Here is a 13,680-nt window from a genome sequence, read left to right on the forward strand (position 1 = left end):
GTTTTGCATTTTGCTGTCCCTGTGGATACACATAGAAAAAACGAATATCCTACTAGACTAATATGGGACCGATCTATGGAAGCGTTCCGCTTTAAAAAAAGTTTTGTTGGGAAACAAACCGACGCTTTCCGTCGCTAGAAACATATGATGAGCAGTTTTTGTTAGGAATGACTTCAGCTACACATCGCAAAAAAGAAATTGCAAATATCCATCGCTACGCCAGAGAAAATGTCAGAGAGGGATACCCGGTAAGAAAACCGTAAATTGTTTGAGTATGATCATGTTGGCTGCTTGTTCCTTTCAAGATTTCTGTGCAAACGTAAAAGTGCCTGAGTAGGTTGTGTGTGTTCCGCTGGACGAAATCTTTGAAACACAGTAACACATCATTTCAGCAACACAGTGTTATAAGAGGATCACTTACAGATGACGGAAATATCATGTGATTTGTATAAATCCCGGACAAAACACCTAGGAACTGGAGGACACGATTTTATTTGGCATGGAACGGATAAATACCCGAAAAGTCAAGTAAGCCAAATCAGTTAATTAATATCCTCACACTCGAATCTATAGTAACATTGTGTTTTGTGGACTTCACAAAATTTTGGCTAACATAAGCTGTATAATAACATCAATCAACGTCCACGTTGGATATCACATCCGTATTCGAAATCGCAAGGGGCAGGATTTGGCTAGTACCAAAATAAATATTGAAGTAAGAGTTCAACATGTTCCAACAGCCTATGATGGACAGACAACTTGGTTTTAAAATTCAAATGAGGTCATATTTTACGACAGTGTCTGCGGTTATACGTTACTTTGATTACCATAAGAAATACTTTACTTCCTCTCGGCTCTTCACTATCGTTTTTACACATCCTTCTACAGAAACGCTCTTCGTTCCTTTATTTGCTAGTAATGTTACACTAACATTTTCTTTGGTTTGTGTTTTGCGCCAGTTATGGTTTAGGAAGGTTTGCACTTCTTGTCAACGGTGGAAAAAATTTTGGCTTCTGCGATGGCATTTTCTTTTAGTAACGGTTTCCAATTAAACATTACATAATTTGCAATCATGTTTGTCAGGGCCTCTGCTCTGTAGGGTGTGACAAATAACACGTATGTCCAAAATTTGATCATCTTAGAGAAGGAATATAGGAATTTGACTATAATGACAAAATGTTTTCTCCATGACTGTTCATATGTTTAAGCTGTAATAGAACGTCAGTGTTCCTTGGGAATGTAGAAAGTAAATCTATTGGAATTCAGTTAGTTGCAGACGGTAAAACAGACTGATAAGGGAGAACAATTTTGCTAACTGTATTAGACATAAAAGTACGTATAATCGACGGTGGTCTGTACAAACAAACGAAATTGACGGTCTCTGTAACCCCACAATTGTCTCCATGCTACTTTGTCCGGGTTGCCACACTATACACGTAGACAGAATCAGACGTCACAACATTTCGTGGTGAATCATTTCAAGGGTAGATAGTCAATACTGAAATCTCAGAGTTTTGTTTGGAAAGACTGGACACTCTGGGAAAAATTCTCAACAGTAAGTTTTTCACTGGTGTCTGACTTAGGTTTTAATGAATATGACACAATATGTGTACTAACCTCTGGAAGTCTACAGCCATGTAGCGTGGTGTCGTCGAGTACCCGTCGATATCCACGTGTTGGTAAGACATGACACATTCTCATTGATTCCGCTAGTGCAGCTCTGGTGTAAACCAATCTACAAATAGTAAATGTTTTTGTCATTATTTCATTGATATGGATTCACAGACATCATTTTTACGCGAATTATATAAGCAAATATGACAATGGTTGAGGTCTCACTTGTTTACAAATCACAAAAAATCAACTGGCTCTAAGCGCTATGGGACTTAACATCTGAGGTTATCAGTCCCCTAGACTTAGAAATAATTAAATCTAACTAACCTAAAGACATCACACACAACCATGCCCGAGGCAGAATTCGAATCTGCGACCGGAGCAGCAGCGCCGTTCGAGACTGAAGCACCTAGAACCACTCGGCCACAACGGCCGGCCAACGATTATGTGAACATTTTAGGTGATCAGGTGCTCCCCCTGATTCAAATGTTATTCCCCAACAACGATGCCATATTTCAGGACGATAATGCACGCATTCACATAGCCAGGACAGTGCAATCGTGGTATGAGGAACACACAAACTGAACTGCAGCGTCTTCCCTGGCACCACAGTCCCCAAACTTGAACATTATCGAACCCTTGTTGGCGGTATTGGAGCGCAGACTCTGGAGCAGACTTCCGCCTGCCTCGTCACTACAGGCGTTAGAAGAGGTTCCGATCAAAGAGTGGCAAAACATTCCATTTGAGACTATACAATCCTTATATGCGAATATTACAAGGAGAATGGCAGCTGCATTAAGGGCAAATGGAAGTCCAACCCCTTTTTAATAAACCATTGCCAACTAAGAACAGGTGTTCACATTGTTTTGCCTAGCCACTGTATGTAAATAGTCAGAATCCGGCGCTGCGGTCGGCAACGCCTATATAAGACAACAGTAGTTAGACAGGTTACTGCTGCTACAATGGTAGGTTATTAACATTTAAGTGAGTTTGAACGTGGTGTTACAGCCGGCGCACGAGCGATGAGACACAGCATCTCCGAGGTAGCGATGAAGAGGGGATTTTTACCGTATAACCAATTCACGACTGTACCATGAATATCAGGAATCCGGTAAAACATCAGCGCCTCGACATCACTGCGGCCGGGAAAAGATCCTGCAACAACGGGACCAACAACGACTGAAGAGTATCGTTCAACGTGACAAAAGTGCAACCCCTCCTCAAATTCCTGCAGATTTCAATGCTGGACCATCAGCCAGTGTCAGCGTGCGAACCAGTCAACGAAACAACATCAATACGGGCTTTCGGAGCCGAACACCCACTCGTGTACAGTTGATAACTGCACGACGCAAAGTTTTACGCGTCACCTGGACCTGTCAACACCAACTTGGACTGTTGATGACTGGAAACATGTTGTCTGGTAGGATGAGTCTCGTTTCAGATTGTACTGAGCGGATGGATGTGTACGGATATGGTTCAACCTCAGGAATCCATGGACCCTGCATGTTAGCAACGGACTGTTCAAGCTAGTGGAGGCTCTGTAATTTTGTAGGGCGTCTGCAGTTGGAGTGATATGGGACCCCTGATACGTCTAGATACGATTCTGGCATGTGACACGTACGTAAGCCTGCTGTCTAATCACCTGCATCCATTCATGTTCATTGTGTATTCCGACTGACTTTTCCAGTTCCAGCAGGACAATGCGACACCCACAATTGCTACAGAGGGTCTCGAGGAACACTCTTCTGAGCTTAAACACTTCCACTGGCCACCAAACTCCTCAGACATGAATCTTATTGAGCGTATCTGGAATGCCTTGCAATGTGCTTTTCAGAAGAGATCTCCACCCCGTACTCTTACGAATTTATGGACAGCCCTGCAGACTTCATGATAGTAGTGACCAAAGTCCAATCACATTGGAGGGGTATCTCAAGGGAGGGCAGACTAACGTTTGATTCCTGTAGAGGGCCAACAGCCTGGATGATCGACTGATTCGGCCTTGTAACATTAGCCAACGTGGCCTTGCTATGATGGTGCTGCAAACGGCTTACAGCAAGGGAAAGCTACAGACGATGTATTTCACAGGAACATATATCACTACTGCATGGTTTAATGATAACTGCATCCTATGGGTAAAATATTCCGGGCTTTAAATAGTACCTCACTTGGGACCGGTCGAGAACTATCAGAACACTACCATAAAAAAAAACAAGGCCGAACAAGTAATCTGCAGCTATCAACGAGCGATTCACAAACATCGATCATAGAGAAGTTTATCCGCGAGAGGCACCTTGTGTTACGTCTTTTTCATATCAGAAAGCCTTTCATAAATCCGCACCACCACCTGGTAAATGAAATACGTGCTTTTCAAGTGTGGAACAAGTGTATGATTACAGTAAGCATTTGCCAGCAAACAGAATTCAGTACGTCGTTATTAATGGATAGACATGGGCAGAAGTGAAATAGAGTCTGGCCAACCTGAACAACTTATGATAGGGTCGCTAGTATTTGTGAACCACAACCCCACCGACAAATTATCGGGAGTTGTTCAGGGATAATTACTGGATATTTTTGTATAAGGGACATGTAGTCTCCGGCGGTCCGTTACAGAGAACTGCATTTCGTTTGATTTCTTGCCCTCATTTATCTTTGTATCTTCATTCCACTGAAAATCGGTGCATAACATTGCAAATTCCGCTGGTATGCACTGTGTGTCTTGTTTTAAAACCCTTGTTCCATTCACTCATGGCACTTGTTGCGACAATAGTAAAGTCCACTTTACTCTTCGACCTCAAGACTGAATTCAGTACTGCTCGGTTCTACATCTCTTTCCTTTTTTTTTCGGTTGAGTTAATTGTTTATTACCAGTGATACGGTGCAGTACTGATAAGTTCACTGATGGAAATTCTGCATCTCGTATATGGGTTCACTGACTGCAGCGAAAGGCCGGCACAAAGACGCTATACTGAGACGTGGCAACCCCATTACACAACATTTCATCTGTTTGGAGATTTTTGCATTATCTGCGTTTTGTGTTGTCGTATTATCTACCTTTTTACTATTATTAAGGTTTTTCCCATAAAGATAGGTAACCTGGGTGACAAACTGAATAAGTCGTAACTATATCACTACTCTGTAAAGAACCACTGGAGACCAGGTGTCCCTTATTCCAAAACACTCAAAAAATATCCATCAACAACCTCCGAAATTTTATCGGTGGCGTTCTGGCTCACCCAGTGTACTGTATAAATGGCTTTCCGGATAACAGCCGGCCGCGGTGGTCTCGCGGTTCTAGGCGCGCAGTCCAGAACGGTGCGACTGCTACGGTCGCAGGTTCGAATCCTGCCTCGGGCATGGATGTTTGTGATATCCTGAGGTTAGTTAGGTTTAAGTAGTTCTAAGTTCTAGGGGACTAATGACCACAGCAGTTGAGTCCCATAGTGCTCAGAGCCATTTGAACCATTTTTTTTCCGGATAACGTCTGTAGTTTTATTAGGCAATTCAAAGAGAATACGGTTATTAACAAGAAGACGATGTCAGAAAATTGTTACGAATTGCAGATACACGCCCAGATGATCACTGACCGGTGCAAAGACTGGCAGCTGACCCTAAATAAAAGTGATTGTTGCGTGATGCCTGTAATCAGACGAAAGGGCGTGACACTATTTAATTCAACTATTGTCAATCAGTCACTGATGTCAGTTACAGCCTTCAAATCCCTAGGAATAAATCTTCTGAATGGGTAGCTGCGTAGTAGCGTAATAAGTATTAATTTCATTTGGTGATTAGTCACATGATTCCATAAGAGGAACGACAAGCGCTTCAGGAGACGATGACATGAAAATTTTAAAATTAGGAAGTTTTCCAAGAATCGTAAGTAACCATTGGCCTATTATCATTGAGTTTTATACTTATTTTTAAACAAAAATATCCTTAAATATTTTTATGTCAATTCTTTCAGGACCATTTCACTTATGATCTTCGGAAGCAACAATGACATATCAAAAATTTTCTAAATATGTATTACATTGATTTGTTTTTATGATATGTTTCACTTCGTCTAGGATCCTTATAGTCCTGCGGAAAGTACAGTGTGTCTAATCGAATATAACACTATTCCTCGTCTTTAAGTATCTGTGTCTCCGTAAACGTGCTGAAAAATGCACGCATGTTTAAGCCAACTTTTCATCTCCAAACTATCCGTTCAAGACCCTCCAGAAATGTCTACTATTCCTGCAAAAACACCTTGTCTTTTAAAGAGATACAACTCTTTACCACATCTATCTTTCCCTTTATCAACTACGTTGGGTCTGGAATGATATAAGAACCATTCTTCTGTCAATTGGGGTGTTTTATCGGTTTTGCTTCTGCAATTATTAACGAACCAGTAGTCACTACAATGATGTCAAACCATTGTGAGTTCCACATTCAGATAATGTGTGTTGAGAACACTGGGGGAACGCAGCGGTGCTGCCAGGGGCAAGATTCCAGTGGGAGTGATTTTCCTTTTTTTCCATAACCCGTCATCATTGTCGATTGCCTATACGTGTCGCATAAATGGCTGTCATGAGTGATTGTACAGTATATTATTTGTGTCGCTATCAATTTGAATGGAGAGGGAGAATGTGAAATCAGGCGCTGGTATACAGTCTACCCTCTCGAATAGTACTTTCTCAAGGCCTCCGTTTCACAGACAACGCCAACGACAGTGTCGTATGCCCAAGAAATGCAGAGATGTTTGAGATTTAATCGAGGACATTGGTTGAATGTCTAGTCATCAGGAATTTAAAATACCAACAATCACATATAGCCACCTCCGCGTAGGAGGCTGGTTCTATGAAGAAATAGGCGTACACGATGATCTACATTGCCACATATAGCAGCTCTATCCTAAACATGATAGGCTGCAGGCCTGCCCTTTACTGTAATGTGCACCTTAATTCTCTCTCAACTCGTTGTCCACAAACGTCTTTGGGGTACCTTCATTTTTCCTTGATTTTTTGTTCTGAAGCTATTCGTAGGTTAAGAGTTAAGAGGGGCGCTCAGTAAGCAGCGTAATACATTTTTTTTTTCTGAAAGGAAGTTGGTTTTATTCAGGATTCAAATACACCATATTATTCTCCCCTCTCCTGACTACAAAATCCCGCTTTTGAACATAATCGCCTTTCGGTGCGATGGCCTTATTCCATGTTAGTGAGAAGCCCTGCACGTCCGCATGATGCCTTTCTACTGATCGACGTCGGAACAACCCTCTTGTTGCATTAATCCCCCCTCCCCCCGCCCACCGTCATCCTCATATAATGCTTCGCGCGAAGTGGGCCAAAAATATTAAAGTCGAGAGGTGCGAGATGGGGGCTATAGGGTGGATGAGAAAGAACTGTACAATGAACTTTTATGAGCTCCTCTCAGGTGCGCAGGTTGGTTGGTTGGTTGTTTTGGAGAAGGAGACCAGACAGCGTGGTCATCGGTCTCATCGGATTAGGGAAGGATGGGGAAGGAAGTCGGCCGTGCCTTTTCAGAGGAACCAACCCGGCATTTGCCTGGAGTGATTTAGGGACATCACGGAAAACCTAAATCAGGATGGCCGGACGCGGGATTGAACCGTCGTCCTCTCGAATGCGAGTCCAGTGTCTAACCACTGCGCCACCTCGCTCGGTCAGGTGCGCATGTCTTGCGGTGTTACGGAGAAGGAGAAGTTCATCTGCATTTTTGTGGCGACGAACACGCTGAAATCGCTTCATCATTTCATTGTGATCCTTCTACCACCTCGAATGAGAGGGTCCGCACGTTCCAAAATTGTAGGAGTCACGGCTGCGTGCGGCTGACCGTCACGCTGGAGATGGGAGAGCTCTGCACGATCTTATTGCTATGATTGCAGACGCCTCGTCCAACGATTCGCAATTCTTTTGTTCACTGCCAGGTCTCCCCAGACACTCTGCAGGCACCTATGACTATCTGCGTACTCTGACCGACCGGCTAGCCGCGCAGTCTAACACGCTGCTTCCGGAGCAGGACGGCGTGCCAGTCCCCGGCAGGAATCCGTCCAGCGGATTAGTGTCGAGGTCCGGTGTGCCCGCCAGTCTGTGGACGGTTTTTAAGTTTTTAAGGTGGTTTTCCATCTGCCTCGACGAATGCGGCTAGTCTCCCTTATTCTGCCTCAGTTACTCAGTTACACTATGTCAGCAATTACTGGGCCAACAATGTCTCCACGTACGCGTACACCATAGTTACTCTACGAGGCAAACATTTGGGGTTACACTCGTCTTGTGCGAGACGTTCTCGCGCGGGGGGGGGGGGGGGCACTGGAAGCCGAGAACCGCACAGTAACTCTGGGTTCGGTGTGGGGCGGCGGCGGAGTGAGTGGACTGCTGTAGCCTGTTGTGCGGTTGTGAACCACTGAGGGCTACGGCGTTGTTTCTAAGTCCCCGGTTCAATACACACAATCTGCGTACTCTGGTTTCCCGCCAACAGAAGCCCAATGACAGCTCCCTGCTTAGAACACACTTCTGTTACAGATGCTACTTTGAAGGCTACGTTCAACCGAAATCGGTGGAGAACAGAAAATCGTTGCGTTATTTATTGAACGCACCTCGCATTTTTCGTGTACATCAATCTTTTTATAATGCGTAATGATATATACTGAAGAGTCAAAAAAACTGGCATCCCTGCCTAATATCGTGTAGGGCGCTTGCGAGCACACAGAAGTGCCACAACACGACGTGGCATGGACTCGACTATTGCCTGAATTAATGCTGGAGGGAATTGACATCGTGAGTCCTGCAGGGCTGTTCATAACCTGTACGAGGGGGTGGAAATCTCTTCCGAAAAGCACGTTGCAAGGCAACCCAGATATGCTCAATAATGGGGAGTCTAGTGGTCAGGAGAGTGTTCCTGCAGCCAGCCTGTCCCAATTCTGGATGTGTGGGATGTCGCATTGTCCTGCTGGAATTTCGCAAGTCCGTCGGAATGCACAACGGACGTGAACGGATGCAGGTGATCAGACAGCATGCTTACGCATGTGTCACCTGTCAGAATCGTAACTAGACATATCAGGCGTACCGTATCACACGAAGTGCACACACCCCCACAAAATTACAGAGCCTCGACCAGCTTGAACAGACTCTGATGACATGCAGGGCCTGTAGGTTCATGAGGCTGTCTCCATACACGTACACGTCCATCCGCTCGATACAATTTGAAACGAGACTCGTACAACCAGGGGACATGTTTCCGGTCATCAACAGTCCAAGGTCGGTGTTGACGGGCGCAGGTGAGGCGTGAAGCCGGCCGGAGTGGCCGTGAGGTTCTAGGCGCTACAGTCTGGAGCCGAGCGACCGCTACGGTCACAGGTTCGAATCCTGCATCGGGCATGGATGTGTGTGATGTCCTTAGGTTAGTTATGTTTAATTAGTTCTACGTTGTAGGCGACTGATGACCTCAGAAGTTAAGTCGCATAGTGCTTAGAGTCATTTGAACCATTTTTGAGGCGTAAAGCTTTGTGTCGTCCAGCCATCAAGGGCTCCGAAAGCCCATATCGATGATGTTTCGTTGAATGGTTCTCATGCTGACGCTTGTTCATGGCGCAGCCTTGAAATCTGCAGCAATCTGAACGATTCTCTTTATTCGTCGTTTGCCCCGTTCTTGCACGATGTTTTTCCTGCTGCAACGATGTCGGAGATTTGATGCTTTACCACATTCCTGACAATCACGGTACACTCGTGAAATCCCCAATTGATCGCTACCTCGGAGATGCTGTGTCCCATCACTCATGCGCCGAGTATAATACCACGTTCATACTAATTTAAATCTTTATATACTGGTTTTGTAGCAGCAGTAACCGATCTAACAACTGCGCCAGCCATTTGTTGTCCTATGTAGGCGTTGCCGACTGCAGCGCCGTATTCTAATTTAAATTTGAATGAGCAGGACTATGCCAGTTTCTTTGGCGCTTCAATGTATTTCAAGTCTCTCTTTCTGTTGCCACGTATATTAACGGATTCTGGAAGCGTGGAATGCCGAACGTAACTAGCAATATTTCTTATGTGTATCTGCTAGCATGAACTTCAGCAATAACACTTCTTTCACAGATCACGATATGGCGAGAGGTTTTTCTTCGACAATAGCTGTCTGAACTGTCTTTACACGTCTTAATCCCCTACTAATTTCAGACCGCTGTAGAGAATAACCTTGAATAATATTTGGAAGCTAAGCATGAAATGAGATGAAAGAAACAGGAGCTGCAGTAAATGACCGTCAAGATTTCCGCACAAAGCAAACTTAAGCTACATCTATAGCAAAGCAGTAGGCCTACTCCTTACTTCCACTAGGCGTACGTTTGCGCTTGCGTTGTGAACAGTGTGTAGTCTCTTGGTAACGTCTACAACATAACGCCTAAACGATGCCATATGGACATTATTTTGCAGAACACAACATTCGAACATTTCTGGAGACAGACGACATCTCAGCAGCACTGGAAGCGCCTCAGAGACTCAGGTCAGCAGTTTGGCAATGATCGTCTTCGGCCAGTACCAGATCGACCGGAAATGCGCACTTCAGAAGAGGCCTGGTATCTGGCCTTAAATGCACGATAAAAACCTGGAATGTAAGCAATAGAAATGCCTGCAAGGTTCACAGTTGTCTCATGAGCTGTAATTTCTCGACCAACTGATCATCACAAGCTCACAGCAGTTCGCCCGTGTGTTCATCCCGTGGTGCACTTCCCGCTCTCAGAAATAGACAGGCTCACTAATTTTAGGATCAGGAACATAAATGTCGTGCGAGGCGAAGGCTATTGGCATTGTATAACTTATTACAGAAGTTGTGTGGAACTATGAAAAAAATAAGCAAAATATACGAACTGAGTAGTCGGTGTGTAAGATAGGTAACAGCAAGGATGCTGCGAGATCAGAAGCGGCGTGGTCCCGTAGTTAGCGTGAGTAGCTCCGGAACGCGAGAACCTTGGTTCACGTCTTCTCCCTAGTGAAAAGTTTAACTTTTTATTTTCAGACAATTATTTTGCGAAGCTGCACAGGTACACAGAGGAGTATTGTGTACGTGATTGTGTGTCAATTATCAAATTTCAGGCACTCACACATAATCAACTTCGCTCTCAAAAATTCCAGGACACGTTCAGATTTGCTTGGAGATATGTAGGATTTGAAGGTCTACACACGGAGAAATTTGAAAACGTTAAAAACATATGTTTTGACAGAGCACAGGCAAAACTGTGCGACTGTGAAACTGTTGCATGCATTTGTTGCAGTTTATGTGACAAACTCTTATGTTTTCATCACTTTTTTGGGAGTGATTATCACATCTACAAGAAAACCTAAATCGGGCAAGGTAGAAGAATCTTTTTACCCATTCGCCAAGTGTACAAGTTAGGTGGTTCGAAAACATATTCCTGTCATGTGACACACATCCCGTCACCAGTGTCGTATAGAATATATCAGACGTGTTTTCCTGTGGAAGAATCGGTTGACCTATGACCTTGCGATCAAATGTTTTCGGTTCCCATTGGAGAGGCACGTCCTTTCGTCTACTAATCGCACGGTTTTGCGGTGCGGTCGCAAAACACAGACACTAAACCTATTACACTGAACAGAGGCGTCAAGGCGTCAATGAACGAACGGACAGATCATAACTTTGCGAAAATAAACTTTTCACTCGAGGGAAGACTTGAGCTAAGGACCTCTCGTTCCGCAGCTGCTCACGCTAACCACGGAACCACTGTGCTCCTGAGACATTATCATTGATGTAGCCTATCTTGCGCATGGATTACTCTATTTGTATATTTTGCTTATTTTTTTCGTAGTTCCACAGAACTTCTTCCTGTTTTCTCGATTGATCTGTGTTTAGTTTTTCAAGGCCTATCCACTGTGCCAACTTATAAGTAAATCTGAGGGGGGTGCCATGGGGAGGTTCCCTTGTCAGTGAAACTCTGTCACGGACCATTCAAGCCTGTGACGATGTTTGCTGCCCCTCATTGAATAAAGTTCGAAAGTCATAATTCGTATAGATCCCCCACACCTGAGAAATATTCTGGGATATGTCGCAAAAATATTTTATAAGGGGCATGTCCGAAAGAAAGGACACCACACATTCATGTAACTGATACGCCTCAATGGGCTACGAGTACACAACCGTCAGTTCAGATGCACATTTACCAAGTGTGGAAGTATGAAACCGGAATTTCCCTACAGGTGGTGGTAGTCGTCACAGTAGGGTCCCGTGAGACCGTGTCTGCTGCGCCATCTGCTTCCTCTAACGGCTGACGACGAATATCAACACACAGTGCCTACGAACTACGATTTGCTAACAGCATTGGTTTTTAGTTATCATTCGAAGAAAACAGCTGCAGAATCGCATCGAATTCTTGTCGAACCTTTCGGCGAACATGCTCTTGGGAAAACACAGTGTTTCGAGAGGTTCAAAAAATTCAAAAGTGGTGATTTTGACGTCAGAAACGACGAGTGCGGGAAACCACAGAAAAGATTCGAAGACAACAAATTGCAGGCCTTATTGGGTGAAGATTATACTCAAACTCAACAGGACCTCGCGGAACAACTGAATGTGACGCAGAAAGCAGTTTCTCTTCGGTTGACTGCTACGGCAAAGGTGCAGAAAATGGGTAAATGGGTTCCGCACGAACTGAATGAAAGACAGTAAGCAAATCGAAAGACCACTTGCGAAATGCTGCTCGCCAGATACAAAAGAAAGTCGTTTCTCCATCGAATAGTGACAGGTGATAAAAAATGGATGTATTTTGAGAATCCTAAGCGTCGTAAATCATAGGCGATTCCACTGCAAGATCGAATCGCTTTGGAAAGAAGACAATGCTCCGTGAGTGGAGGGATCAGAAGGATGTCATATATTATAAGCTGCTAAAACCTGGTGAAACAGTTAACACTGATTGCTACAGACAGAAAATGACAGACTGAAATCGAGCATTACGTGAAAAACGACCGCAATACGGAATAGGGCAACACAAAGTCGAATTCTTCCTGATAACGTCCCATCACACACACAGCAAAACGGGTCAGGAAAACGATAGAGGCGATCAGTTGGGAAATAATAGGGCATGCGGCTTATTCTCTAGACTTGGCTCCGTCCGATTATAATGTATTTGCATCGCTTGAGCACATTCTCGCTGAACAACGCTTCAATTCGTATGAAAATGTACGAAAATTGCCCGCTGACTGGTTCGCTTCAAAAGAACATACTCTGCCGGAGAGGTGGGAGAAATGTATAAATAGAAATGGAGATTATTTTGAATAAAATATGGTTTATCAGTTTCAAACAACACACCTGTGATTATTGCGACCAAATTCAGGTTTCATACTTCTACACCCGGTACGTTAGACCTCCAGCAGGAATCTGAAATTACGGAGCACGGAGGACATGCACGGTGACTGCGGATAAGTAGTGGCGCTAAGTGGGAGTGTAGGTCGGACGAGGAGGTTGGCGAGACATTTCGCTGGTTGGCGAATAAGCAGTGTGTCCCGGTAGCACTGTGGTTAACTCTGTTTCTTAGTAAGCTGGAGATCCTGGGTTTGAGTTCCTGTCTGGGAAACGTTTTACCTCGTCGTCACTGATTCGGTATAAAGTCCTTAGGCAGCTCACATCAACATTACCTTTCCTTGCGCCAGCCCCCCCCCCCCCCCTCCCTTCCGTTCCCACCTTCAATTTGCATAATGTGGCTGAATATTCCAGTATATTACCAATAAATCGAAGTACGCCACCTGCATTACATGCAACTGAGAGTATGTGGGAAATTCATTTAATGTCCTGACAAATTTTTATACCCAGGTATGAGGTGGCTGCAGATGTGACTCAATGATGGTGTAGTTAGTAGATACTAGGTTTCTACGTTCTGTGAGGAACAAAATTTTACATCGATGAACGTCGAAAAAAATTTCTAATCATTGTTCCTCTTCTAAATCGTATCAAGAGCTCCTCAGTTGCTCAACCTATACTTGACACAGATATAGAAAACATTGCAGATACAGATACCGCAGTCGCAGCGACTAGTGGTACTCAGTCGCAAGCGACAGACGAAAATATGTC

The 13,680-nt window shown here is 44.2% G+C and overlaps 1 protein-coding gene across 1 annotated transcript in view; it reads right to left on the bottom strand.

The window, feature by feature from the left end:
- The window catches only part of LOC126482000 (methyl farnesoate epoxidase-like), a 170,342-nt gene that overhangs the window by 31,327 nt on the left and 125,335 nt on the right, over positions 1–13,680 (bottom strand). Inside the window, exon 7 of the mRNA XM_050105966.1 lies at positions 1,618–1,735. Coding sequence (XP_049961923.1) covers positions 1,618–1,735 — 118 coding nt within the window. The remainder of the gene's footprint in view (positions 1–1,617; positions 1,736–13,680) is intronic.

Source organism: Schistocerca serialis, chromosome 5 (genome assembly GCF_023864345.2).
Source record: "Schistocerca serialis cubense isolate TAMUIC-IGC-003099 chromosome 5, iqSchSeri2.2, whole genome shotgun sequence".
NCBI classification, from domain to species: Eukaryota; Metazoa; Arthropoda; class Insecta; order Orthoptera; family Acrididae; genus Schistocerca; species Schistocerca serialis.